Source organism: Drosophila biarmipes, chromosome 2L (assembly GCF_025231255.1).
Source record: "Drosophila biarmipes strain raj3 chromosome 2L, RU_DBia_V1.1, whole genome shotgun sequence".
NCBI classification, from domain to species: Eukaryota; Metazoa; Arthropoda; class Insecta; order Diptera; family Drosophilidae; genus Drosophila; species Drosophila biarmipes.
In genome coordinates, this window is record NC_066612.1 from 19,914,513 (window position 1) to 19,940,902 (window position 26,390).

General features: G+C 41.4%; 6 protein-coding genes across 11 annotated transcripts; 3 read left to right on the forward strand and 3 right to left on the reverse strand.

The window, feature by feature from the left end:
• Window positions 1-505: 505 nt before the first annotated feature.
• On the forward strand, window positions 506-2,071 carry LOC108033729 (putative nuclease HARBI1). Its single transcript, XM_017108281.3, has 3 exons — window positions 506-872; window positions 988-1,684; window positions 1,753-2,071. Exons 1-3 carry the CDS (start codon window positions 555-557, stop codon window positions 1,869-1,871), a joined length of 1,134 nt encoding a protein of 377 aa, XP_016963770.1. The 5' UTR covers window positions 506-554; the 3' UTR covers window positions 1,872-2,071.
• A 193-nt stretch (window positions 2,072-2,264) lies between these two features.
• LOC108033728 (tubulin monoglutamylase TTLL4) lies at window positions 2,265-10,974 on the forward strand. Of its 6 annotated transcripts, none has more exons than XM_017108273.3 (12): window positions 2,265-2,427; window positions 2,495-2,726; window positions 2,832-3,624; window positions 3,890-4,701; window positions 4,857-5,207; window positions 5,258-5,615; window positions 5,674-5,798; window positions 5,856-6,295; window positions 6,353-6,523; window positions 6,589-6,867; window positions 10,629-10,714; window positions 10,782-10,974. In XM_017108273.3, the coding sequence occupies exons 3-11, from the start codon at window positions 3,017-3,019 to the stop codon at window positions 10,692-10,694; spliced, it is 3,210 nt and encodes a 1,069-aa protein (XP_016963762.1). In that variant the 5' UTR covers window positions 2,265-2,427; window positions 2,495-2,726; window positions 2,832-3,016; the 3' UTR covers window positions 10,695-10,714; window positions 10,782-10,974. The 6 variants fall into 6 exon arrangements, with proteins under 6 accessions (XP_016963762.1, XP_016963765.1, XP_016963766.1 ...); XM_017108276.3 differs by having other exon boundaries at window positions 2,904-3,624; XM_017108277.3 differs by having other exon boundaries at window positions 2,935-3,624.
• A 441-nt stretch (window positions 10,975-11,415) lies between these two features.
• LOC108033730 (protein aubergine) lies at window positions 11,416-15,745 on the reverse strand. The gene is made up of 9 exons (XM_044094362.2): window positions 15,553-15,745; window positions 14,345-14,489; window positions 13,789-14,282; window positions 13,530-13,722; window positions 13,331-13,458; window positions 13,125-13,279; window positions 12,674-13,063; window positions 12,506-12,616; window positions 11,416-12,443 (listed from the first exon to the last, which is right to left on the reverse strand). Exons 1-9 carry the CDS (start codon window positions 15,643-15,645, stop codon window positions 11,543-11,545), a joined length of 2,610 nt encoding a protein of 869 aa, XP_043950297.2. The 5' UTR covers window positions 15,646-15,745; the 3' UTR covers window positions 11,416-11,542.
• A 2,062-nt stretch (window positions 15,746-17,807) lies between these two features.
• LOC108034265 (60S ribosomal protein L9) lies at window positions 17,808-19,061 on the reverse strand. The gene is made up of 3 exons (XM_050885194.1): window positions 19,012-19,061; window positions 18,500-18,750; window positions 17,808-18,207 (listed from the first exon to the last, which is right to left on the reverse strand). Exons 2-3 carry the CDS (start codon window positions 18,738-18,740, stop codon window positions 17,876-17,878), a joined length of 573 nt encoding a protein of 190 aa, XP_050741151.1. The 5' UTR covers window positions 18,741-18,750; window positions 19,012-19,061; the 3' UTR covers window positions 17,808-17,875.
• A 1,007-nt stretch (window positions 19,062-20,068) lies between these two features.
• Window positions 20,069-25,069, forward strand: LOC108033963 (nuclear pore complex protein Nup154). The gene is made up of 11 exons (XM_017108669.3): window positions 20,069-20,320; window positions 20,379-20,541; window positions 20,601-21,094; window positions 21,154-21,326; window positions 21,403-22,370; window positions 22,423-22,659; window positions 22,729-22,890; window positions 22,947-24,013; window positions 24,075-24,541; window positions 24,628-24,750; window positions 24,814-25,069. The coding sequence occupies exons 1-11, from the start codon at window positions 20,222-20,224 to the stop codon at window positions 24,944-24,946; spliced, it is 4,086 nt and encodes a 1,361-aa protein (XP_016964158.1). The 5' UTR covers window positions 20,069-20,221; the 3' UTR covers window positions 24,947-25,069.
• LOC108033964 (uncharacterized) lies at window positions 25,006-26,355 on the reverse strand. The gene is made up of 2 exons (XM_017108670.2): window positions 26,134-26,355; window positions 25,006-26,071 (listed from the first exon to the last, which is right to left on the reverse strand). The coding sequence occupies exons 1-2, from the start codon at window positions 26,170-26,172 to the stop codon at window positions 25,085-25,087; spliced, it is 1,026 nt and encodes a 341-aa protein (XP_016964159.1). The 5' UTR covers window positions 26,173-26,355; the 3' UTR covers window positions 25,006-25,084.
• Between the last annotated feature and the right edge of the window lie 35 nt (window positions 26,356-26,390).

A 26,390-nucleotide genomic window follows, 5' to 3' on the forward strand; every position in this document is an offset into this window, starting at 1 on the left:
TGAATAAGGCCTGTGGTCCTAGCGTGCTTCGCAAAAGGTTTTCAGATTTGGATATTAGTAAGTGTTAAAAGTTCAGTCCCTTTATAAAACCTGTTTATCCATTTAAAGTTTGGAAAAAATCGATACTATAATTACGTTGTTAATTAAGGGTACTTTTTAAACAATAAGGTTTTTTTTTTTGTTTCCTAAACTCACTAACAGTTTTAGAAGTTATAAATCAGAAAATCAGAAAAACATTGTCGCAAATAGAAAATGAAAGTTTCAAAAATTAAAAACATATTAGAACCGCTTAGAAATTTAAAAGGAACACGTTCATTGTCGTGCCTCCATTACTAAAATTTTGTTATTAATTTTCAACACTTTAACACTTTAATGCGTACCCCATATTGGTTTTGAACTTGATTCGGTATATACCAAACATAAAAATTTGTAGTTCAAATCGTTGCTAGAGCCTTAAATACTAACAATATTATTTCGATGTCAGTCTGTAAACGGTATTTTTAAATACTTAGGAAACAACCACTTTGAACAAAGTATAAACAACTAATGTAAAAATGGAAGACATACAAAAATTTTGCAATATTCTGAAAGATTTTGAGCATTTTAGAGACTTTCAAAGTTTTCTTAATCCCAAAAACAATGCTTGTAAGGTTGCCAAAATAAAGAAAGCTCATCCGCGCTTCAACCCTCTGACAGATCTAAATGAACACAAATTTCGATTGAAGTACAGGTATACAAAAGAAAATCTTCGCCGTATTATTGAAATTGTACGGGACGACCTGGAAATTGAATATTTTGAGCCCTTGAAAAGAGAACAAGTTCCGATAGACCTACAAATCCTATCCGCAATTCGTCTGTGGGGGGGAACCGAGGTATGTAAACCCAACATTTCTGTATGCTAAACTTTTGTGTGTACACCAAAACCGCGAAAGCACACCATTTTAAGATTGCCCGCTTAAAGTAGTAAACTAATTTTATTGTTTCTAGCACCCAAAACTAACTGCAATGGCCCATGGCGTTAGTTTACGTACTCTGGCGAAAATCACAAGGCGTGTTGCTTCGGTTTTAGCCTCGAAAGCTTCTCGGTATATCAGGATGCCGGCAACGCTCTCCGAAAAGGAGCGAATGATGTGTTCCTTTCAAGCTATTGCGAATATGCCACAAGTAATCGGCGCTTTATTGCAGACAACAGTTCGGTTTCAACCGGAAAACGTATCATCAGAAGATAATGATGGGGAGGACCTTTTTCCTGCGTTCACAAAGGAAGAGGAGCTTCACCTCCAAATCGTTTGCGATGCAGCCCATAAGATAAGAGACCTCGATATTCGTCTGATCGAGGAAAACTCAATGCTCACAGATACCGAGATGTTCTGTCTGTCAAAAATAAAGGAGCGCTTCGAACAGAACGAGTTTCGTGGTCGTATTCTGCTGGGAAACGAAATGGTCCGTTGCTCTTCCTCCCTGTTCACGCCAGTTCGGTTTCCAAGAAACCAGTCCGAGGAGCTCTACAACCACGCCCACTCAATAACCTATGCTTCGGCCAGAAAATGTCTCAACCTATTGATGAGTCGCTTCGGCATCCTCGGCACTGAAATACACGGGTCCCACGGATCCGCCAAGCAGACGATAACGGCCCTGTCCATTCTACACAACATGGCAATGGAGTGGTCAGATCCCAGTATTGGTAAGTCAATAATATCTATGTCAGAACTTCGAGGAATTTGTTTTTGAACACTAAATCTATTTCCCCAGATACGGAGCAGAACATTTCGCCATTCAATTCAACCTTCTTCAATTCCATAGGAAGAGCACCGAAGTCCGGGGAAGACAACAATAGGAGACAATTTATAAAAACTCATTTTGCATCCTAATCTTCGCATTTCAAAATAATTTTTTTTTATTGTCAAAAGGGATTGTATGGCATTTAAAGATATGTTAAAAAAAAAAATGGGTTTTAGCAAGGACATAATTATGTTCGTACCCACTTTAACAAGACAATTATCGTCAAAGAATATATTTGACCAAAGTATTACGACTTTCTTTTTAATAAAAGTCCCCTTCGCCCAGATAACCATCAAGTATTTTCATTTAACATTGCTTTACTCCATTTTCTCCTTATTGTTAATATAGTTTTTCAGGGGAATTCCCACAAATGGCATGAGGAATATCTATCGGCAACAGCTGCTGCGTGCGCAATCGATATATATCGCACTGTGTTACTTTGAAGTGCTCACGCTTCCATCTCCAAACTGTGCACATGGGTATTTTATTTCTTCAAAATACAGTAGTTTAGTTTTTATTTGTCGTAGGCTGTGAAAAGTTTAAGTGAAAGATTTAGAATTTCAGTACAAACGTTGAGCTGGAAGTTACCTTATAAGCCAAATAAATATAGACAAAATTGTGCATTTGCTATTAGTTGTATTGTAGGTATGCTATCTTTTCGCAATTGTCAGAAAGAATGGTCTCTAACTGCAGGATGTGTTTTGTTTTTCAGTTTTGCTTCCATTTATATTTACTTGGCGCAATTTTATTGCTGGCAATGTAATCACACCGAGCTGACGACGAGTGCTAGTGACCTAGATTTAGGGAGTCCTGCGCTTGAGAGTAACGCCACACCACCGCCACCGCAATCCTGCACCGTTCGCCTGTGCCAGTGACTTTGCCTGTGCCTGTGCCTGTGAATCCTTCCTGCAGCAACAAAGTAAAGGTCACAAACCGGGAGGCAAGTAAGTTTTTGTACATTTGACCTGGTTTACGGAGTGGTTTATGGAGCGCTCGGGGTTCGCAGGGGGTTAATATATAATGTATATTCACCGTCGGAGTGCCATCAGGCGTTCCGCCTTCTCTCTTTCCACCAGATATGACTAATCCGCATCCGTAATCTTACGTCCATATCCGATCAGAAATCATTCACAGCATTTAAACCTTTTTAAGCCCTTTTATCGGGTTAGCGGAGTCAGAGACCACAACGAGCTTAGTACCCCCACTATATATGACTGGGTGACCAGGATCTGACATGCGTAACAACAGCGGCTACAGTATCCCGGCCAGCAACAGTCTGAATCTGAACAACAATGGAGCCCCTCCGTCACGTTACTACAATGCGGATAATACGTTTTGCTACTACAATTACGATAACTGCAACCTGATCGGTCCCGCTTGGAGCAACCGTCAGAATCAGAATCCCAGTCAAAGTCAAGTACCCAACCAGAACCATAATCTGCCGTCAAAGAGAATTCCCACCAAGCAAGGAGCCAGATCGAGCTACCATCAGTCGGCGGCCAACTCGGCGCCAGATTCCTCAATCTATACCGATGCATTTGGCCAGCATTCCCTGGTCAACCAGCGAATAGCTGGCAACAAGAGCTGCGAGTACGTCCACCAGACTGTTCGGCGATCCGACGATCAGCACTCTAATCGGCAGTACAAGCTGACAAGGCCCTATGCCGCTGACAAGGAGCAACAGCAGATGCTGCTGCAGCCATCTATCGTTTACTTCGATCCGGAGCTAAAGAAACGGAAAGCCCGAGGGGGACGTGTGTCGTCCGATTATCTGGACAATAGTCCGGACCGATATCGGGCACTCAATTCCCCCTCGCCAGAGCCAACCTGGGATAACATACTGTAATTTTGCAAATGCATTTTTGTTACTTGTCCTGCTTGTTGAAACTACATACCTCCAGTACACGCACACACACGTATTTTGTTGTTGTTGTGTTTGAGTCTTACAATTACCATTTGGAAAACAACCGATAGATACCACACAAACTCTAGTTTCGAGTAAATAACTATATACCCACAAACACTCATTGAACATAGATGTGTAAACATAAACGTATTCCCTTGCTCGCCATGTTGTCATTAACCGGCTTCTGTTCTCGTTTTTCAGCTCAGAGCGCCCGGCGCAGTACCAGACGACGAATCAGCACTATCAGCATTATTTTTCGTACTTTTACAATCGTGGAGCGGAGAAACTGTCCAAGCCAACGTTTGGCGTTGCCAATAACCGCAAACTGCCAATGAGTAAATTCCAAAAGCCCAGCGCCAGTCGCAGAGATTCGCGAGATGCTAGTGACACCGTCGTTATTGGTCGGAGAGACAATTCTGAGGACAGAAGCTGGCAGAGTCCAAAATATGAGAAACCCGTGCTAAAGGAGAAGCTGCCGAGCAATGATTTGGAAGGCGATTACCTGGACAATGACTGGGGGGACCCTGAAGGTGGCGAGGATTACAGGGATGTAAAAGAAGTCTATGATCCCGTGGTTGTTATTGATGACGGCCTGGAGCAGGTCCATCGGCGCTATTGTAGAATGTCCGAAAATACGGCTCTCGATGATTGCGGCGATGCTCTGCTGAATAACAATAATGAGCTGAAGATAATGCGAAAGGCGACGGATCAACCCGTGCCCCGTTTGCCAATGACGCCAAAGAGGGCCAAGGGGGGTGCTGTTCCCACCAAAAAGCCAACGCCCACGGTTCATCGGGTGCTGCTGTACAGCACTCAAAGTCCTCGGCTGGGCCGCAAGCAACAGTTCACGACCCAGAGACTCAGTACAAAACAGCAGAGCGCCAAGACATTGGGAGGTGGCGATGAGGGACAAACGGTCATATTGCTGGAGCCGGATGAAAAGCCGGATGACCGCAGCGCCTTAGACTTCGATCGTAACGACGACTTCGACGAAGATGATGATCTCGACAATCGTGAGTATAGTTTCCCAAATAACACCTTTTGAATTTAACTTTTTTAAATAAATTCAAAATTTCTTCACTGAATTCATTCAAATTGCATTCAAATTTGTTGTTATATTCCCGTTTATTTAACATTGTTTATTTATCTTACTCGTTTTACCCAACAGTCTCAAATTTCGACGAAAGCGACACGGCTAGTGTTTTGTCAGACACCGAAGACGGCTATCGTGCCCATGCCTACAAGCTCACACACTCTGTGGACCGATTTTCATCGCCCCAAAGCACTCCCATCTTTATGTCGTCTCAGTCTTCTGAAGACGATCTTAAGAATCCGGACTCGCTCCTGGTACCCAGCTTGTTTCCTTACGTGCCCCCCTATTTGTCCTTCTCGTCGAACACCAAAAAGGGTCCCCGGGTACCGCCGGAACTGCATCGAGTCCTGAAGTGGCGCATCACAAATATAATGCCAAAGGTCGTTCGGCTGATTCTCGCCAACAGCGGGATGCGAATGCTGAAGAGTGAGTTGGTAGGCATAATCAGACTACAATTAATTTGAATTTATCCACAGAAACCAACGATTGGATGGGTGTATGGGGCAAGCACTTAAAGTCTCCGTGTTTTAAGGCCATTCGGTCATATCAGAAAATAAACCACTTGCCCGGCTCATTTCGCATTGGCCGAAAGGATTCGTGCTGGAAAAACCTGCAAAGGCAGATGGGTAAGCACAGCAACAAGGAATTCGGATTCATGCCACGCACCTACATTATTCCAAACGACCTGGGTGCATTGCGCAGGCACTGGCCTAAGTATGCCCAGCGAAATACGAAGTGGATAATAAAGCCACCAGCTAGTGCCCGAGGGGCAGGCATCAGGGTTATTAATCGGTGGGGCCAGATACCCAAGAGAAGGCCACTCATCGTACAGAAGTAAGCAACATTTACAAATGAATAAAGCCGAAGTTTATTTATTTGTTTTGTGTTAAAGGTATATTGAACGTCCACTTCTGATCAATGGAAGTAAATTTGACTTGCGCCTTTATGTGTTGGTTACTTCCGTAAATCCCTTGCGAGTTTTCATGTATCACAACGGATTGGCTCGATTTGCTTCTGGTAAATATTATATATTTATAAATTTTCCAATGTATTAACTGAACTTCGTATGTGCAGTGAAGTACAGTGCTAAGACGGACACTTTAAACGATCGGTGTATGCACTTGACCAACTACAGCATCAACAAGTTTTCCTCAAACTACTCCAAAAACGAAGATGTTAATGCCTGTCACGGTCATAAGTGGACCATAAAGTCCCTGTGGACGTATTTGGCAAACCGAGGAGTTCGTACCGACTGCCTGTGGGAAGCTCTCAGAAGTTTAGTCCTTCGAACGATTCTCGCTGGCGAGAATGGCATTAATAGCATGATTAGAGCAAATGTTGAGTCGAAATACAGCTGCTTCGAGCTGTTTGGCTTCGATGTGATTTTGGATTCCGACCTTATTCCTTGGCTTTTGGAAGTCAATATATCGCCCAGCTTACACTCGGAACTGCCCCTAGATGCCCATGTGAAGGCGCCTTTGGTTCAGGGCGTCCTCAACACTGCACTGTACAACGTAAGCAGAGACTTTGTAAATTTAAACTTGCTTTGATTGTTACTTTTATATTTTCAGGTACCTCCAAAACTATCTTTGGACAAGCAAAAAGAACTGGCTGCAGAATTTTCATTTCCTCCTGGCACACAAATCTGCTATGATAAACGTCTCTATATAAACTATTTGTCTCGCGAAGAAAAAGTTAAGCATAACACCTTCACAAGAAAGTCTATGGAAGATCGGAATGAGGTATGACGAAGGCTTTATACTATTCTAAATCACGTTCAATGACCCTAATTTTTGTATCACAACAGTATGTAAATGCAATCCTGAATAATCTAACTCCCGACGATGTGAGGTGCCTTATAATAGCGGAGGATGAACTAGCTCGATGTGCACCCTTAGAGCGCATTTTTCCAACTGATCAAACCCATAAGTACCTTAAATACAACGACAGTCCGCGGTATTACAATCGCCTTTTGGATGCCTGGGAGTCGCGCTACGCCAACAATCGCACGGAAGGCATTGCGTTGTTGCGCGACTTCTGTCAAAACAAATATCATCTTCAGGTCCCAACACCTCCAGCCAAAAAGGTGAGAAATTTATTCATCAACGGCGCAGAAGCTTTTCACAAGACTCATTCAAATAATTCGTAATTTTATAAAAAGATTTTGATAGGTCAGGATGTCTTACAAATCTTACAAATTTCATAATTTGGTTATCCTATTGTTTGTTTACCAACTATAAATTGAATTACTTATTTTTTAAACTTAGTGCGTAATGCACTCTATTTTATACACACACAAACTATGTTCTCTTCACAATTATTTTATACACAAGAGTATTGTCCTAAATAAGTTAAAAAATTCATAAATTCTCGACTTTTGTTAAATTTTGAGGGCTGTTGGAGATTTATACAATCGTTCTTTTGGCGGTGCCGTGCTCTTTGCCTTCGTAAGTTTTATCAGTTGACCACACAGAGTCATCGTAAAATAAAATCTCGAATATTAGTAGATAGAAGAAAACCAGTAAGCTTGTTATAATATCGTATTGTCTTTATTTGAAATATATCCAGGACAACAAAGTGTATTTGTCATCTCTACTGGTTAACTACCGTAACGTAAAAATATTTTGTTTTCTTTACCAGTAATGCATAGGTAATTAAAAAGCTTAAATAAAGTTCAAAAGTAGAGGGATGGTCAAATAGTGATGTTCTTTTTGCCAAAGGCCCATACATAGTTCTAAATCAAAATGTTTATGTACTTGAAATGTTCTTAGAGAAGTTATAAAAAAGTGTTCACCGAATCCATTTGTATTGCATAGCTTTTCGCTCTTGTGTTTTTCTGTTCGACGTTACCATCGCTATAATTTCTTTTTATGTCTCTACGTATATTGAAGTATATTGAAGGTGATCACACTGCATACTCCTTACACCTGAGTCCAGAACAAGAATTTCTTTCGACGACAGGTGGGTTTTTACACAGTAATGCAACTCGAACAGCTGTCCATAACTAGCTTTACCAACGCTGACCTCAAATCTTTCACAAAAACATTTTTAAATATCGGACCATCAAAAAAAGTACAAGCCTGAAGAACTCAATTTAGCAAAAGTAGTGTTCGAATTTAAATAAAATTTCCATTAAATCATCAAATAAAAAGGTTAATAACCTTAAGGATTCTTTGTCTTTACTTTAATCTTGTTTGACAAATAAATATAGCTCACCAAAATATACTGGATCATTTCTTAATAGTGATCATCGGATCATTTGTTTAAGGGGATTGGTTATAAAAATACATTTCGCAATCAATGTGGCAAAAACACTGGAGTGATTAGAGTCAAGCCGTTCCTCCCTATGTATATACCAAAAAATAAGTATTTAAGAAAAATATTATTTTTGGTTTCTCAGTGGGTGACGGTTTTTTTTAACGTTGTTTGTTTCGTCTTTGAAATCAAAAATATAAAAATGTAGTGTCTCGAAATATATTTTATTTATTCATTCAGGTGCATTTTTTGTTGGTAAACTTTAAACTATTAATTTTAATTTTATGTAAGTGTACTTACGAGAACAATAACATTTAAATGTCTACTTTCCGTCCATTTACATATGTCAGACCAAAGTATAGTGTTCAACTAAATTACATTATATTTTAGAACAAATGTATTTTTAACGATCACATATTTAGCGCTAGTTATTCTCGGTTTAGGTTTTCAACTCTCACATAGTGCTTCAACATCACTCTAAAGTAAATATTTTTTCTTAGATTTAGTCGTTTATTTTTTGTTTTGATCAAAACATTTCCTAGTTTTGAATCCTTGCAAATCATCGCAATATAATCCTTTTATTTAAAAACAAATAAATTGTTTTATTTTTCAATTTAATCTTATCGTTGATTCAAATTAAATCAATGTGTTTTGCTGTAATTGTAAATTTGCAGGATTACTTCATCAAGTTTATGAGATGGATTTTAAAGTGACAGTCGCTGCCATCGTATTATTGGTAGTCTTTATTGTTATTGTTAGTGCAATTACATTAGAATTAATAACATATGTATATATTTGATATTTAATGTTAATAAACTCCATGTATTTGTAAATAGGTTATTCAAATATTTAAATCAAAATGTACTCTGTTGGGACATTACCGAAATTGCATAATTCGTAACTAAATTGTGATCTTGTTTTTTAAAATAGATTGGAATAGTGTTATTGCTACAATTAAAAATATTATATAATTCTAGAATCAGTAAATTCGTTGTAATTAATTTATTATGGTAAGCTGCCAATCATTTATGATATAATAAATGAGGTGTATGCGAGCAAAACTTTAATAAAGTCTAATAAATTCTCCATTAACGTTAAGTAAACATATTTTTGTATTAATTAAATTAAATTAATTTAATCTATATTTAAAGGGTGTGTATTGTAGGATATAACGTTTGTAATATAAGGAAGGATTCTGAAAAATGAAAAACCAAACTTTTTCCATAAGAAAAATTTAAAACAAGTATACCTTTGAAAAAAAGGGACTTTTTATAAAAAAAGGAGACGTTTCCGACCCCATAAAGTAACTACATATTTTTGGTCAACATCACTAGACGAGTCGATCTAGCCATGTCCGTCTGTCCGTCCGTTTCTACTTTCCCAAAAGTCTTCTTTTATTTTCAGGTAGTATATAAGTCGGAACCAGCAGGATCGGGCAATTTTATCTTATAGACACCATAGGAATAATCGAAAAAAATATTTTCTTTTAATATGACCTACACTTGCAAATAACATTTTTTAATTAGTTCTGTATATAGCTGTCAGACAAATAATAAAGTAGAAAAAATCCTTTGTTGATATTGTTTATTTTTCATAACTGCAAGAGTATACAAACTTCGGATTGTCGAAGTTTACTTCCTTGATTAATCTCTGCTGTATTTTTATTTTGAATAAATTTAAATTGATTTTCACAACTTTTGATAATTTAAAATTTATGAAAGAGTAGGTTTTAGGCAAAGAAATGCTATGGACTGAAAAATGAATGAAAAATGTATTCAGAAAATGGTCAAATTATTAAATATGCAATGTTGTTGTCATCTGTAACATACAAAACTTCGCTTAGGAAAATACTAAAATATTGATAATCACAGGAATAATTGAAAAAAAAAAACTTACAGACCGACCCAACCTGCATAGTATAAGGCATCCGAAACTTGTATTTAAAATTTTTTTTTATTTTGTTTCGTTTACGTGAGACCAACTATCACTTAACACAATCAGTGGTTATTACCTAGTCAGACTCAAATTCTAAACAATACCTTTAAAGAGGCATTTCTTATAAAATATTTTTTTCTATCAATGGGTAAGTACTCACTTTTTACAGTAATACGAACGTACGCATTAAAATAGGTATATTTTTTAGTCCTGGTACTACCGGAAATAAAAAGATCAAAATCCAACAAAAAAGCTATTAAAAGTGTTTTTTTTTTTTCGTTTAGTTTTACATTAAACACAGTTGAGAGCGTATTACTATAGTTCGTATTTTTATTATAGTGAACCAAAATTCAAGCTCTTAGTACTTTGTATTAAAAATGCTTTCATTCATTTTATTAAGTGATCTTTTGTAAATTATAACTATAAAATGTATAAAAAAACTCCCGCTTGCTACCTACAAAATTCCTGCATGTCTGTGACCTATACACTGGTCAAAAACTGCATTCATTTATGAGATTGGGTTTAATACATAGTCCTTGCGTATAGTTGGTATTAAAGCTTCGGAAACCCGATAGTATTTTTTAATCGTTTTTATTCTTAACCGTACCATTTAATATTGAGTATAAACTTACATTTAAAGTCTGTATTTACATTTAGGACTTGAACGATGAAAAAGTAAACTTACTGACTCCAAAAACCACAAGAGATGAAACCGAGTCCTAGCATCTGCATTTGTTGACCAGGTAAGCCAAACCATTCAAATGTGTGTTTTAAACAAATAATTACATATAATTTCTCTTCTCTTTATAGACATTCAATTTGCATCAGGAAGGGCCTTTTTTGATGAACACTCCATTTGGCCTGTAGCAACTTATCTCTGAGTTAAAATTTAATATTAGGATACACGGCATTGCGCGTGTTTGGCAACCACTGAAATTTGTATGTAATTCTAATACAATTAGTAAAAGTTAAAAAATGAATTATTAAATTGTATGTTAAATAACTTTATTTGTTTTTATTTCTTCCATAAGTCATAAATATTGTTTGGGGATTTTTAAGCAACAATTATTTTCTTAGGACTTTGTTTAGTATCGTTACAGAGTGCATTATAATTTTATATTAACCAATTTTAAAATAAGTTGAGGTGACATATCCGAACCTAAAAAGATGTTTATCTTAAGCAAGCTGGTCTCTTTAAAATCAGCATTCGGCCGATTCTCATTAGACTGGCATAGGAAATATCTCTTCTCGATCTGTACCGACTTACGAAGAAGTAGTTAATACAGGAACAATCGGATACTTTAAACAAGCATATATGGCTTATATACACACATATGTATGATTTAAGTTACATTGTATTGTTTCATCTGCAGGTGCCGGCATTTATAAAATCCGGCTTACGTAAGATATATTCATTTTATATATATTTCTTAGATCAAAATAATTTTTTTTTTTAGAAAAATATGTGCATTCTTTATTTAGTCCAGTATCCATTCATTTTGATACAAATTATGTCAACATAAAATTACGTCGTAAAATGTTATAAGTGAATTTTCGAAAGGGTCAAATAATTATAAGAAGTATAGCTGGTTCTCCAATCCGGCTGAAGGCGCGCGATTAATACTTTCGGCCACTAGGAAAGCCAACTTATGGGCGTACTGGCATACAGCGGGGACTCGAACAGTTCCGGAGAAGTTGTAGTACATGTGAGTCATCTTGTAGGCGAGCATCTGCAGCTTATCGGCGCTCAGTCCCATGTTGTCGGATATTACGTTGTAGCTGGTGGGCGATACTGTACCCTGACGAACTGCCTGGGACACCAGAAAGAAGTCGTAACGCTCCGGTAAGGTGATAACATCATCAACCACAGTGCCCGGAAGTGGATTGCGTTTGTTCACGAAGTAGCGCGAGTTTATCCGCTTAGACACGATGATAAATGCCATGCGGCAGCCCTCCTCCTTACCAGCCGACTTGTAAATTTCGTCTAGCTTGGCCTTTAGAAACTTCACCTCGGTGTTTACAACCTGGTAGAGCTGACCATCTCCGACACCGTCGCGGAAAAAGAGAATGCGCTCTGGCAAGGTACCGTGATGCTCCCGGTAGGCCTTCAGAGCCAACGTCATATTTAGCGACATTTGGTCGGACAACTCTTGTCCCTTCATGTGCTCATTCACCGAGGAGAAGTAACGACACGATGTCCTCTGGTCCATGGTAGCTACCAGAGCCCCATATGACTTGTTTTTGTTTTTCGAGGAGTGGCACACATCGAAACCAACAGACATCAATCCGCGAAGTGGAAGCTCGATCATCCAGGGTGCACCCATCAACTTGGCGTTCATCTGGATAACCACTTTGGTGGCAATCGACATGAGGCCACCGGATTTTTCCGCGCGAGGGGCAATGACCTTCAATGTCACCACCTGCGACGGCACCGGTCTGTCCACACAGGTGCGTTTTTTGATGCAGCTATACCTATTTAGGGATGGGAAAAAGTAGTTAGAACTGGCTCTGCGTATTCTAAAAATTAAACGTACTTCTCTTCATTAGGAGCCTTTATCACAACCATCACTATCTGTGGATCCTTGGCCACGGCGTTGTCGATCGATTGAGAGTAAGTGCCATTACGGTCGTCCTTGATCTCATCGCTACGGCAAAGAGCACATCATATATAAAGAACTCTCAAACAGTTTAGTAATACTTACTAGCGAGGCTCTGAGATATGCATCCTCATTCCGTTGGCTGCCCGGATGCACATCTTCACAAACTCCTGTGTCTCGCGCAAATTTCGAGCCGGAGTGATCACATACCATCTCTTGATGTCCACGTGACTGAACATCGAGGAGGAGCGGAACTCATTGGTCCAATCGGCGCGAGCGTCGCACAGGAATCTCTTGTTGTTGCCGAATACGATTTTCTCCGGCGGCAGCACGCGAGCTGGGATTTCCACCAAGGCGGAGTCAAGTTCGACGTTCCAGGACTTCAGTGTTTCAGTGCTCTCCTCGGAGGACTTCAATCGCTGGTTGAACATGCGCAGGCGCTCAATGCGACGATCCGGAGTGAGTCTGGTATGCTCGCTCATGGCCTTCATCAACCTAATCATTCGAAAAGCGATCTTAGCAGAGATTTAAAAACGTAAACCTACTTTGATCCCACCGGAAATTGGCGCGCATTGCATCGGTCATCCCAGTTGCCCGAGCCAGCTCGGGAATAAGCATAATGAGTTGATCAACGCCCCCACGAATATTTTTCTCGGTGGGACGAGACACGACCAAAGGTTGCTTAAAGTCTCGGATTGTAATGTTGTATCGCTAAAAAAATTTTATTATTCAGTCTCCACTGTTGCTTTTTGGTCAGTTTACCTTTTTGTAGTACTCCACATAAGAAATGTCACCATCCTTGGTACTGAATTTTGACGATGGCGACGAATTAAAGTCAACATCGTCAACACGATAGGTTTTGTTGTTGTAGTCAGTTAAAACAATCATTCCTGTTCAAAATATTGTAGAAACAAATTTAAAAAATATTATAATAAGGTTTCAAAAACAATTACGAACTCACCCATTATCTCCCGTTTAAAGGCAGTTTGATAATCGTCATTGTCGCGAATAGCCTCGGATAGAATGTTGTACAAGGTATCGGTTCTCATCACCTTGTGTGCTACCTCTGTACAAAGTAATATATCACTTTCGTGTTGACGAATCGACGTCTGATACCCGGGCCAGAGTTCCATGCGGTAGCTCTCCAAATTAATCTGTTTTCAGTAGTGAAGAGAAATTCTAGAAGAAAATAGGTTTAATAAGAAGCTTAAGTAGCAAACCTTTGCTTTGGGATCAAAGAAGTTGCGGGAAACCAGCTGCAAGTTCAAGCCCTCCATGGCTCTGCGCAAAATTAGATTGAGCACCTGGAACTGCTGGTTGTCAGCTGCCTCTACGGACCCAACGAACTTGATTTTAATCTGAAAGTTCTCGCCCTCGCGACTCTGAGTCACAAGTTCCAGGACATAGGGGCTATTTTGCACAGGCTTGAACTGAGTGGTGCAAAAGAGGATGGTTCCGTCAAATATGTAGCCGCCCAGAAGGCTTCGATGATGGTTTATAAAGGCCCGACGTATGCGCGTATTGTCCACATCGGGAACAAAATCAACGTGGTACTGGTAGATGGTCCAGTTTGGGCGTTTCAAAAGCTTGAAATAGTTCGTCTGAACAGTAATTCTCGTTCCAGTAACTCCATTCTTGGTGGCCAGTCCCTGTGGCCGGGAGTGAACGACATCCGTGATCAGACGACGTCCACGCACAGATCCACGGGGATCACCTTTCGTTTAAAGTAAGGGAAATATTAAAAGCAAATTAAGAAAATAATGCAACATTACTGACCTTCAGAGCTTGGAGCCTCAAACTCTCTCGACTTGGTCTCAAAACTGCGGGTCGTCTCCTGTTGACGTACCGGGACATCACTGGATGAACCCGGCTCTCCCGAGGCTTCATTTTTTCCACCTTGAGAAGAATGCGGGGACTGACCCTGAAAATGCAATGTTGTGGTGAAATGTTGGTTATGAAATCAGCTTATTTAACAAACTGAAATGTTCAAATAGAGAATATTTTATTTCAAGATTTCAAAACCTGGAGGTAGATTTGTTTAAAAACATAAAATTCCTAGATGTTAGCGTTTTGAACTTAACTAGCGTTGATATATTTGGCATTCAAATATTTGCGGGAATGTCGATTTTTATCAAGAATTAATTAGCATTAATTACATCAAAAAAGATCTTGTACTTGGTACTTACAAAGCGTATTAGCCAAATATGGTTACGCCTTTGAAAAAATTAGTTTATTTTTTAAAACGATTTGTTTTGGATTATTTATGAATAGGGGACAAGTAAATCCCACAAGTGAACTTTTTGTTTAATAAGGGGATTAAAAATTCAGAATACCGCGAAAAATGAAATCTATTCATATAAAAGTTTCGATTACGTTAGAATGTATATATTTCTCGCGATTTTACACAGCCTTATTTTGTTATGCAAATAATAAGGGCCGTTGCTTCACAAAAGTTTTCATTTCCAAGTGCGTCTTTATGGAATTTGATCTGCCTGTTTTATTTATTTTTTGAGCTCACTGCAAACATTTCATCACAAACAAAAAAAGGAGAGCTTTTGAAAATGAGTGAGACGATTTGTACATTGTCATATGTGAAAACAACTTTACATTTATGTACATACATGCGAATTCATGAATTTTCCTGAATGGATTTAGATAAAGGCAAATAAATACGTGTGCATGGATGTATGTATGTGTGAGACCATCATTCCAATAACGCTGATTTTGCATTCCGATGAGAATCTCTTATTGGGATACACATGCACTGAGTGTGAAGGTGATCGCCGAAGTTATGGCTCGCCCCATCTCTTTAATGTCACTTTTTTATCACTTAAATGTTGAAGGAGATAATATATTTAAAAAGAACGCAGCCATATTTTCCTATTAAAGAAGTTTCAAAATGCAATGCTGTGTAGCTTAATACTACCCAACTTTGATTGAAAAATTTCTGTTACGCGAGCTATTAAACAATTATAAATCCTTACCAGTTGGGGACCCATTCGGCGATTGCCATCTTCAGTGCGCTTTTTTCCGCGTCCACGTCCGCGAGCCGTTCCAGTATTTGGTGGCAAATTCATATTTCACTCTTAGATACGTTAATTTAACACTTTTTACTTAAATCTATTTGTTTTCCACTCTAAGTTTTGCTCACGCGCTTCATACAGCCATCAAAACGGAAATGAACGGGACATTTGAAGACGCCCAGGGCTGGAGCTCATTTTAGCTCATTCAGTTATCGATTGTGCATTTCTGGGCACATTTGCAAATATGTTGTTTTCGAACGCAAATAAAGTTGGTTTTTTATTAAAAATAAAGAACAACAAGCTTTAAGAGTTTGATTATTAGCAAAGCAACATAAATTTAAAATCAGTCCAAAAGATAAGAAAATAATAGCAACTAGAATTTTACAATTTCAAAAATCTACTTTTTTCTTAAATCTTGAAATTAATGTATTGTATGTATGTATTTTCGACTGAGAAGCCCCTTTCAATATTAGCACTTCCAAATTTAATGAACAAAATATTGAAAAATTAAACTAATGTGTTGAAATATACAGTCACACAGAGTTCTGCAAAATAAGAAGAATATAAGACGCTTTAACTGACCTAGCACTTAGAAAAAGTTATAATTTTTAATCTACTTTAAGAGAGTCAAAACTGTAGGTTTTAAAAAGAACCAGAACGGAAGCAGAACTTTATGTACCCTTTCAGCTTAAGCCACATCAAGCCATTAAATCATACCTTTTTTATCAAAACCTCATTTTCAAAAGATATATTTCTAAATAAAACGAAAAGTACATATAAAAATTCGAGCAAGTGAAGTTTTAAAATAATAATATGTACAATGTAGATTGTACATGATATAACATGATCAAAGCAAAGAAGCTATTATTTTTTCGTTTTACTTTATTTTTTCGATTGTTTCTACGGCATTCTAATGATATTCAAAAATAGTTCTGTTTGAAAATCTTAAAACGTAAATGGATTCTATAGTAGTCCAATATTGCTCGTTTCAACTAAGTACACGAAATGGAAAGAAGACTGTTGGAATCTTTTCATTCCGAGAGACTAGATTGCGTGGAAATGGATAGACGGATATGGCAACAGAACCGACCCACGTTCGTGAGAAATTTAAAAAAAGCTGGTAAAGTTTTCAGGACTAAAAACTTTAAAACGTTTACTAATATTACAATTCATAATAAAAAAATGTAAAAACTCTGGCTTTAAACAGTTTAACAGCCTCGAGGTTGTTTTGTTGACCTTCCTGAAAATTTTCCAAAATTCCTCAATTATAGAGTTTATGGAATACCCTAAGCGATTTTGTCATTATCATTTAGAAGTAAATAGGCGTAGCACTTTATTTGCAAAGGCGCTGACCTACAGACCAACTTATTCAATGTATAATAAAATAGATTTCAACATAGAAATAAATAAATAAACAATTACTTAATTAAATAAGGGCAAAGAAATCACAAAGTCAAAAAATATCAAAAAACAAAGAAATATAAGTTGTTTAGCTAGTTTCCATTAGACTTGTTTTTTAATGAATATTCAACATATTAAATAATCTCGATTTGTATTGTTGGTATGTTAAAAATTGCAGATGTAACCAAATTTGAACAATTTTAAATTTGGTCCCTCTTATGATTTCCCAAGGTCTTAAAGATTGTTTGGCATTTTATCTTTTGAGATATGTATGTCTCCCCATTTCAGTGGATACAAAAGCAGTTTGCCCTTAATGAAAAAAAGCACAAAAAATTTTGTTTTTTAATTTCAGCATTAAGTTTAAATTTACTTATATGTTCATTCGCTCGCAGGAAATGATGCTTCTATATAAAAGGTAGAATGATAAAGAAAACGTTTTTGTTAAAGACTTGTTAGATTTATGACAATTGTCAGAGGGAAGTAGTACGCTTCTCTTTGCCCTGAAAGGCATCATTTCTTGGAGGCACAATTGTAAATCTGGTTCAACATGAAACCTTAACGGATTTAAAACAAGCTTTGAAATAATAATATTGATTTTAATTGTAGTTTAATCAAGTCGCAGGGGAAAAAGAACTTTTAAAAAAGTCGCGAGGTAAGACAGAAAACTCGATGGCGATTTGGCTAGTTTTGTTTATAAAACACAAGGAATATCCATGCAGATAACAAGTCACTATGTTCCACACTTCAATGGCATCACTACTTCTCTTTGTCGAGCTTCATAAGCTGTACCACGCAGAAGATTCAGACACACTACATTTCTTATTGAAAGTTTCGGCCGTTGATTTTATTATTAACATTTTGGATTGAAACGCATTATAAAAGTCTAAGACTCTTGCTTCACAACGGTCGTCTTCTCGGACACGTACAGACCGTCAAGGAATTTACGGATATCCTTGTTCTTGACGGTGGTGGACTGCTGGATGAGGGCGGCAGATCCGGAGACCGACTCGATGTCATTTCCCTCCACGATGAGCTCGTCCTTCTGGGCAGTGGAGTTGACCACGGTGACGCCAGGTGCCATTTCGACGCGACGGATGTACTTCTCACCCAAGAAGTTACGGATCTCAATGACCGTGTTGTTCTCGGAGGTGACGCAGTTGATGGGAAAATGGGCATACACAGCGCGCATTTTGTACTGGAAGCCGAACGTGACTCCTGTGGATAGAGAACGAAGTTTACATTAGTTATCTACTCTCGATTTATCCTGTCCGTTTATTTATATTTTCCGCCACAGGTGCCAAAGAAATACAAACATTTTTAGGCACCCAAACATTAAGTGTGTAGAGAAATGTTTGAATGGCTAGAAAGTTGTGTTTATGTGGTGGCATTTTGTAAAAAAGCGTCTGGATGTAGACTTTTACGGACAGTAAGATTGTTGCCTTTGGGTTGGACGGGTTAGTCGAACATCCCCAGTGTTTTTGTGAAGAATCACCATGGGTTTACGCACCCTTGATCATGTTCTCGATGTGACTGCAGACGGTGCGCACGGCGGCCAGCTCCTTTTTGGTGCCGAACCACTTCTCCACCTTGAGGGTGCGCTTGTCGGGCATGTACATGTCCAGGGCCAAGTGCTTGAAGCTGCGCTTCAGGGTGCCGCGGGTGCCGGTGATGGTCACCACACGAGCCTTCACCGAGGCCTTGATATCCTTGGGGATCTTCACGCACTGGTTGGAGTTGATGGTACGCATTTTGATGACACTGTTGGGGGAAACGAGATGTTAGTTTATCATAGCAATTATCCAATTAGCAGGTGGATCAAGCAAGCATCCCAAACATCGAATCAAATCATTTACTGTCTGCACTGCCCACACTATTTAGGGGTTTTGGGAGTATCCATCACAGCGGATGTCCGTAGCAAGAAGGCGGCTCTTCAATTCGCAGTGCCACGCTCAGTGGCATTGTCAATTAGGTAGATCATTAAAGTCGATGTTTGTGAACACTTTCTAACACAAAACTCACGCTCCGTTAGTCCCTCGTTTGTATGATACAAATTCTGGATGGACTCCTCGCTGCAATGGTTCGATTTAAAGATATGTTGGGTTAAAATTTTAATAAAAAATATAACGCGGAACACACTACTCACCGGAAACGGGGAAAAGAAAAGAAGGGAAATTTAATGTGGCTGTGTGAGGCGCAAAAATGGGGCTAAATATTGCGTGCCATGTGCCGTCGTCGTGCTGTTAAAGTGGTGCTGTTAAGCGCAAGTGTTATTAACGAACTGGTGTAAGGATTCCCGTTTATTTTCGGTTTATTATTGTTTGTATAAGGAAAAGCCGCTCAGGCTTTTTAAACAATATTCTCAACCTATTTTTATTGAAAGGTTTCTTCTAGGAAATGCCATCCCTACTTAAATCCTTTTTTTTAAGACCTTTTAGAAATTGTTTAACCGTGCATTGAACTCCAAATGGTTTTTAAAATTACTGTGACAAAACTTCTAAGAATATTTCTACCATACTGTTTAATAGCTGTGACAGAAACTTTTTTACCTTACAGATCGCCACACCTGTTGCGCATTGTTTTCCATTTATATTCCTCAGTTGTCTTGTCAACATTTTTGGAACTGAAAAATTATAATTATTTTACTTATTATAAGCCTAAAGGTTGTTGAGCTGATAGAATGTGTAAAATGTAATCTATAAAAGCAGCTGAAACAAATCTAAAAATTCAACTATTTAACATTTTAGGCAATACTTATCTAACGAGTTAATCGCAAGAGTAAAAACAAGATCACCGATATCAAATAAAATTCAAATAACATTCCAAATTTGTATGTACTTAACATATGTTAAAAGATAACAAACTGGTACGGAGAGAACCTCGACCAGCTTCGAAATCACCTAAACAACTTACATATATAAATATTATAGAGCAGCAACCCAACCCCCCAATCACCCAAATTGTAGGAACCTTTAAAAATAAAAATGAATATCTTTAAATTTTCAAGTGAACTAGTTCCACTCTGGTTCAACCGGTGTCCAGGCCGGCGAACACCCCAAATACATGCGCCGTTATGGGCAGCACCGGCACAAGCAGAAGGCGGGAGCGTGGGTAAAGCAGCATCAGCCGGCCAAAAATTTGCAGATTGGTTGTTTATCTCGTTGTAATTGTTTGAGCCCGTTTTCGAAGTTCCCTCGCACCGTGTCAGCCCGCCCTTGAACAGTCTTGCACGATGGCAGCTCCGCAAGCACAGCTGGACTTTTTAGTGACGGCGGGAAGTATGCTGGAATGGCATGACAACCTGGACAGGAATAAGCCGGGTCTGCTGGAAGTGAGTACTGATCCGGATGTTGGCTGCCTTCGATAAACAGCGAGTCTTTCCCCCACAGTTGACCGGCGTTAGTCAGCATGGACGGGCCACGATGAGTGGGCTCAATGACTACGACTACCAGAACCTGTCCTTTCTCAAGTCGGATGAAACACATAACCTACAACAGCTGCGGACGGTGACCAAGTCGGCCATACCCAACGAGATCCTGGAGCACTTCAAGCGTGCGTAACCCTTGAATCCCCGGGTTTCCTCTGTTTGAATCTCTAATTCCTTTTTGCAGACATAAAGTGCCACTGCACCATGGGCCTCTTCCCGGAAATTGGTCGCGCCTGGCTGACCATCGACTCGGAGATCTACATTTGGACCTTCAATCAGGCTCGGGACGTGGCCTACTACGATGGACTGAGCCACTTGATTGTTAGCGTTGGTCTGATCAAGCCAAAGGCCGGAGTTTTTGTGGAGGACGTTAAGTACCTCCTGCTCCTTACGACGCCCATCGAGGTCATCGTCCTGGGCGTTACCTTCGGGGAGGGCTCGTGCAAAGAAATGCAGCTGATGAACAAACCCATCTTTGTAATTGCCACCGACAACGTGTCCATCAGCGTAATCAAGGGCACGGACGACGGACGCATCTTTCTGGGCGGTCGAGACGGCTGCCTCTATGAGATATTCTACCAGGCTGAGTCTAGTTGGTTTGGCAAGCGCTGCAAGAAGATAAACCTCTCGCAGGGACTGGTCTCCTTCATGGTTCCCAGTTTCCTTAAAGTTTTCTCGGTAAACTGAGTCTCTGGTTTCGTGGAATAATAGGCTAACTCAGTTTTTTTTCCCCGCAGGAAGTGGATCCAATCGAGCGAATAGAGATCGATAGCAGCCGGAAGCTTCTCTACATCTTAACGGAAAGGGGTTCCATTGAAGCCTGGGACATAAGCACGGATTACACGAATGCGCGAAGGCTAGGAAGGATCACCCAAAGCGACATTACAAACCAGGCAGTTAGTCTGATAACGTAAGTGCATGTTTCACTGTTATTTGGACACTATCATCTATAGAACTCTTAACCTTCACTTCAATTCCATTTTTAGAACTGTGGATCCGACCATTTTTAAAAGTGTGAAGGCCATCTGCCCTCTGAGTGCTGACGACGCCGGTAAACTGCACCTAGTGGCTGTGACACAGTGCGGTGTGCGACTTTACTTCTCCACAACATCTCTAAATGTACAGCAGCAGTTCAATACCACAGCGGTTTGCAGTCCGGGAGAGAGTACAGGATTTGGTCAGTCGGTAACGCAGTCCCCACTGACGCCCGGGGCCGACTACCCGAAAGGACTCTATCTGCTCCACGTGCGTTTGCCACCCGGCTACACGCCAAATGCCACCACCAACAAGCCGAAGCAGGTGCATGCAGCACACTACACTGAGGGCACCACGTTGATGATCACCACACAGCAGCAGGAACAGGACCTCCTGTGGTCGGTCAGCTCGGCTCCCTCGGTTAACTTCACCTACCTGGTGGAGTCTACGGCTCTGGAGAGCCTGGATGGAGTGGTGTGGGGTCTGGCGGAGGTGCGAGAATCGTCGACCCCGATCCTAAAATCTCCCTTGAACAGTGCCCGCAACTCGCGCAAAGTAGCGCTGCTCACCAACCAGGGAACACACATTATAGAGCTGCTCAAAATGGTCGACGTACTGCGTCAGATCCTGCTCTCCTGCCATGGTCCCCACCACGAGGAGGTGAAGATGTTTTTCCAGTCGCAGAACCAGCGAGAGGCTTGTGTCACTGCCCTGTTGCTGGCCACTTCGGAAAAGTATCGTGGCGGCGACATCGCCCTGTGGGCCACCCAGGCCTTTATGCTGTACGGCGGGGAGCCGTGCTACCAGCATCAAAAGTTCCTCAACGCCAGTAACCGCAACATGGCGAATCAAACGATGGGTGCAAACATGACAATCGGAAGGGAGAGGCTCCCCATGTTTATGTCCACGCCAATGCCGAATACGGCGAGCAGTCCGCTCTCTTATCCTGGATCGCAGTTCAATCAGCCCATCAGTCCAAGTGAGTAAAATGAGACAAGGAAACATCAGGCAAATTATCATGTAATTTTCAGTTGGCAATATGCAGCCTTCTCAGGCGGTTAGCAACGAGAACACACCAATTGTATTTTCGGCCAAACATGACGGGCTTTACCTGTATGTCTCGCGGATGTTGCGTTCAATATGGCAGATGCGTTGTGTAAATGAGCAGTTCTGCTCCAACCTGAGCCACAGCGACTGCACCCTTCTGCAATCCGATTTGCGATCCCTGCGAAGCTTCCTGGAGGTACACTCTGTGCACGATATTTCCTGTATGTAGTCTCCCGCAGAAGTATATAAATGCCAGGTTTGCACAATAAATTCAACACTTTGTATTATAGCGTCTACCCGAGTAACCTTCGACCCCCATTTGGAACGAACCAGTTCTTACAACACCATCATGATGAACAACACCCTTTTGCCGATTCCCGAGCAACGGATTTTATCCGAGCAGGCTCAAGTAGAGGAGAAGCGATCACTTTCGGCTCTAAACCTCTTTGTCAGTAAGTAAAACTAAAATATACAATTTTCTGTGTTAAACCTGGGCCACTCTTAACAGAACATGCCTGCGAGGTAATATCGCTGTGGAGCATTCTTAATTCGCATTCCTTCCAACTGATCTGCCTGCAACTCAGTCCCGAACACCAGAAGATGTTGAAGTGCTGCACCTTCCGTGACCTGCTACTCACACGTTCCGAAGTCTGCGCGTTCTTAATCATCTCGCTGATTAATCTTTACCTCAAGGACAAGGCGAGCGTGTCAGAAGTGTCCAAGAACTTGCGTGAGAACTGCCCAAATCTCTACAGGCATGAGGATGACGTTACCTACAAGGCCACCGAGCTGTTGATGAATGCGAAGAACTGCACTTCCCCCACCGAAAAGGACCAAAAGCTGCGCACCACCCTGCAAATGTGCAAGGAAGCTGCTCCCACCCTTCCACTGCACAGTATTTGCCAGCAGTTCATTTCCGCCGACTTCTTCGAGGGCGTAATCGAGCTCTCGGCCGTGTGTGCATCGAAAAGTGATCCGGAGGAGGTGGGTGTCCATTTCTACAATAACGGAGAGCCCGCTGAAGACCGCGAGGGCTACACTTGCTTCGCCACAAGAATGAACTACTACAAGGAGGTGCAACTTATGCTGGACCACATCTACCAGACTGCATGCAATAAGTCGCAGCTTCAGGATCAAACGCAATCGCCAAGTCATCTTAAGGGCAAGGATACTAGAAACGCAGCTAAGCAAACGATTCCCAAAATCGTGGCTCAGACCCTGCGGGTCAAGGACCCCCTGATACATGTGACCCTGTACGAATGGCTGCTCGCCCACGACATGCTCAGTGAACTTTTGGACGTGGTAGAGCCGTCATTGGGCGAGTTCCTGCGCCGCAGTGTGTCGCGAAATGCGGAGAACGTCGTTCTGATCGACTTGCTCTGGAAGTATTACGAAAAGAATGGCCATCACTCCCAGGCAGCCCAGATACTGGACAACTTGGCTATGACACGCAGTGAAAACATAACCCTGGAACAGCGCATCGAGTACTTGGTGCGTGCTGTTATGTGTATGCGAAATGGGAACGTTGGCTCTTCACTAACCAATGGCATATTCCTGAAGGAACTGGAGGACAAGGTAAGGTATCAGGAACTATTTGACAGACATCGCCTTTAATTCATGCATTCAAACTATTTAGCTGGATATAGCTCGAGTTCAAAAGGCAGTGCTTGCCGCAATGACGGAATTGGCTCGCCATAAGCTGGAGGCTTCCACGGCCGTAAAGGAGTTAAATTACGCGCTGTACGATATCACACAGCTTTACCAGCATTTCGCCGAGCCCTTCGACCTCTGGGAGTGCCAGTTGTCCATTCTGAACTGTTCCCATCACAACGACCCCCTGCTGATCGAGTCGGTCTGGGGCAACATTATCAATAACGTTGTCGAGGAGCCGGGCACAACTCAAGAACGCAGCAACAGGTTGTTCACGAAAATCGAACTTTTGGTGAGAGAGTACGAGGAATCGGGCGCCTGCTTTCCCTTTGCCTTTCTCATAAGGGAGCTGGAGATCAAAGCCTGCCAGCTGCGCCTGCCCGAGGGAATAGTGCCGGAAAAACTAGTGGCCATGAATCTGGACGTTGAACTGCTCCTGGAGTACTACTCGAGGTACGTACCCAGTCGTTACCAAAGGAAAATATTATTTTCAACCTGCTTGGTGATTACTATTGATAATCCATTGAAACCTCTTTCAGAATGATTTCAATGAACGAACGTGTTTGGGCAAACGAGGGCAACGAGTGGCATTTGATCCAATCCGCCATTAGAGTGGTCTCTCTCTTGGCAGACAACGCACAATCCATTTGGTACCGCTCAAAGTAAGTGCAGGGGTTAAAGCATCTAGAAGATCGAGTTGTCTTACATGTGTTTTTACTTTGCAGAAGAAGAATTATTGGCAAGGCCCAAGATATTGTGGCCGGCTGCCTGAACATTTGCTACCAGAAGCCAGACACAAATCGTCTCCAACAATCGCTCAAGGAACTTCAGAGTCGGCTGCAGCGGTTGTTGGTTTAAAGCCCCTTCCCCGCTTAAAGTAACTAATTTGATTGAGTTTGAAAATGCTGGACTAGACGTTAAGTTTGACTGAGATATATATTGTATTTGTATTAAAATGTTAAATAAATTGATTTCCCCACAGTTCGTTGCATAAACTCATGAGGTGTCCATCATCTTCAGGTGTGCTTCCGTCAGAATGCATTTGGTCATGTGGCAGGAGCACGGCACCGGGTGCTCCTCTGTGTTGGGGTCGAGCAGATCCACCTCCAGATTGTACTTGCGCATGTCGGCCGCACTGCGCTTCATGGTGATTTGGAAGGCTATCGGTGCCTTTTCCTCCAGATTCTCGCAGGACTCCTCGGGCAGCACGACCACACACTGCTTCCAATGCGTAGGCGGGGAGAGGGGGGAGGTGCTCAGAACCGTCTCTTCGCCAGGGAACCGCACATCGAACCAAATGCAGAAGCCTTGGTGGTTCCCCGCCCTCTGGGCCGTCACCACCTCCTTGAACTGTATGCTGTCCAGTTCGCTGGGCTGCACGTCCAACAGATTCATCCAGTGAAAGACGACGCCTTCGTGGAGAAGGTCCTGCGGGCTCAGATGGGTGATCTCCGGTCTGGCCGACTTCTGGGCTCGCAACTTGCTGGCGAAAGTGTCCATTTTGATGCCATCCACATTGTGCCAATCGTCGAAGAGCGATGGGACCGAGCAGGGCGCCACAAAAATGGTGCACTCGCTGGGGAACAAGAGACCGCCCTCCTTGAGGAACTTGTCCCGGGCCAGCAAAACGGAGTCCAACATGCCCTCGTGCAGTAGGTAGAAGCCCATCCACTCCGACACAATGATGTCCACCTTCTCCGCCTCGGCGGGCAGCACGAACTCCTCGACCCGGGATTGAATCACCTTCACCACGTTCGTCAGGCCATTATCTTCGATCAGATCCAGGGCAACCTTTGTGGCCACATTGGACGCCTCCACGGCGTAGACCAATCGGGCTCCCGCCTTCGCGCAGAAGGCGGACAGAATGCCAGTGCCGGCACCCACGTCCATCACGATCTTGTCCTTGAACAAATCCTTGTTCCCCAGAATAGCATCGTAGTAGGCGGCTTGTCGGGGCCGATCCTTCAGCATGAGTTCATGGATCTGTCGCAATGGTCATGGTCAGATGTCTTGAGTTACGTTTGCAATCAGTCTGGGAAGCTTACCTCCAAGTTTTCGTATTCATCGAAGTAAGTGTTTGCCATCGTCGCTGTCAAGAGTTATCAAAACATTTGCGGATAGGATCAGGTGGATTTTCAAAACAACGTGCAATCGGAGTGTGGCCGTGGTTTTTCAAGCAAACAAACATGTACGTGCTATGTTTCACCCGGTCTGTGGAGGGTGTCGCAGCTAAGTTAGCGAAGGCACCCTCAATCGGCTGTTAAATTTCTGTTATATTTTCAGTATTCAAGGGTATATACCA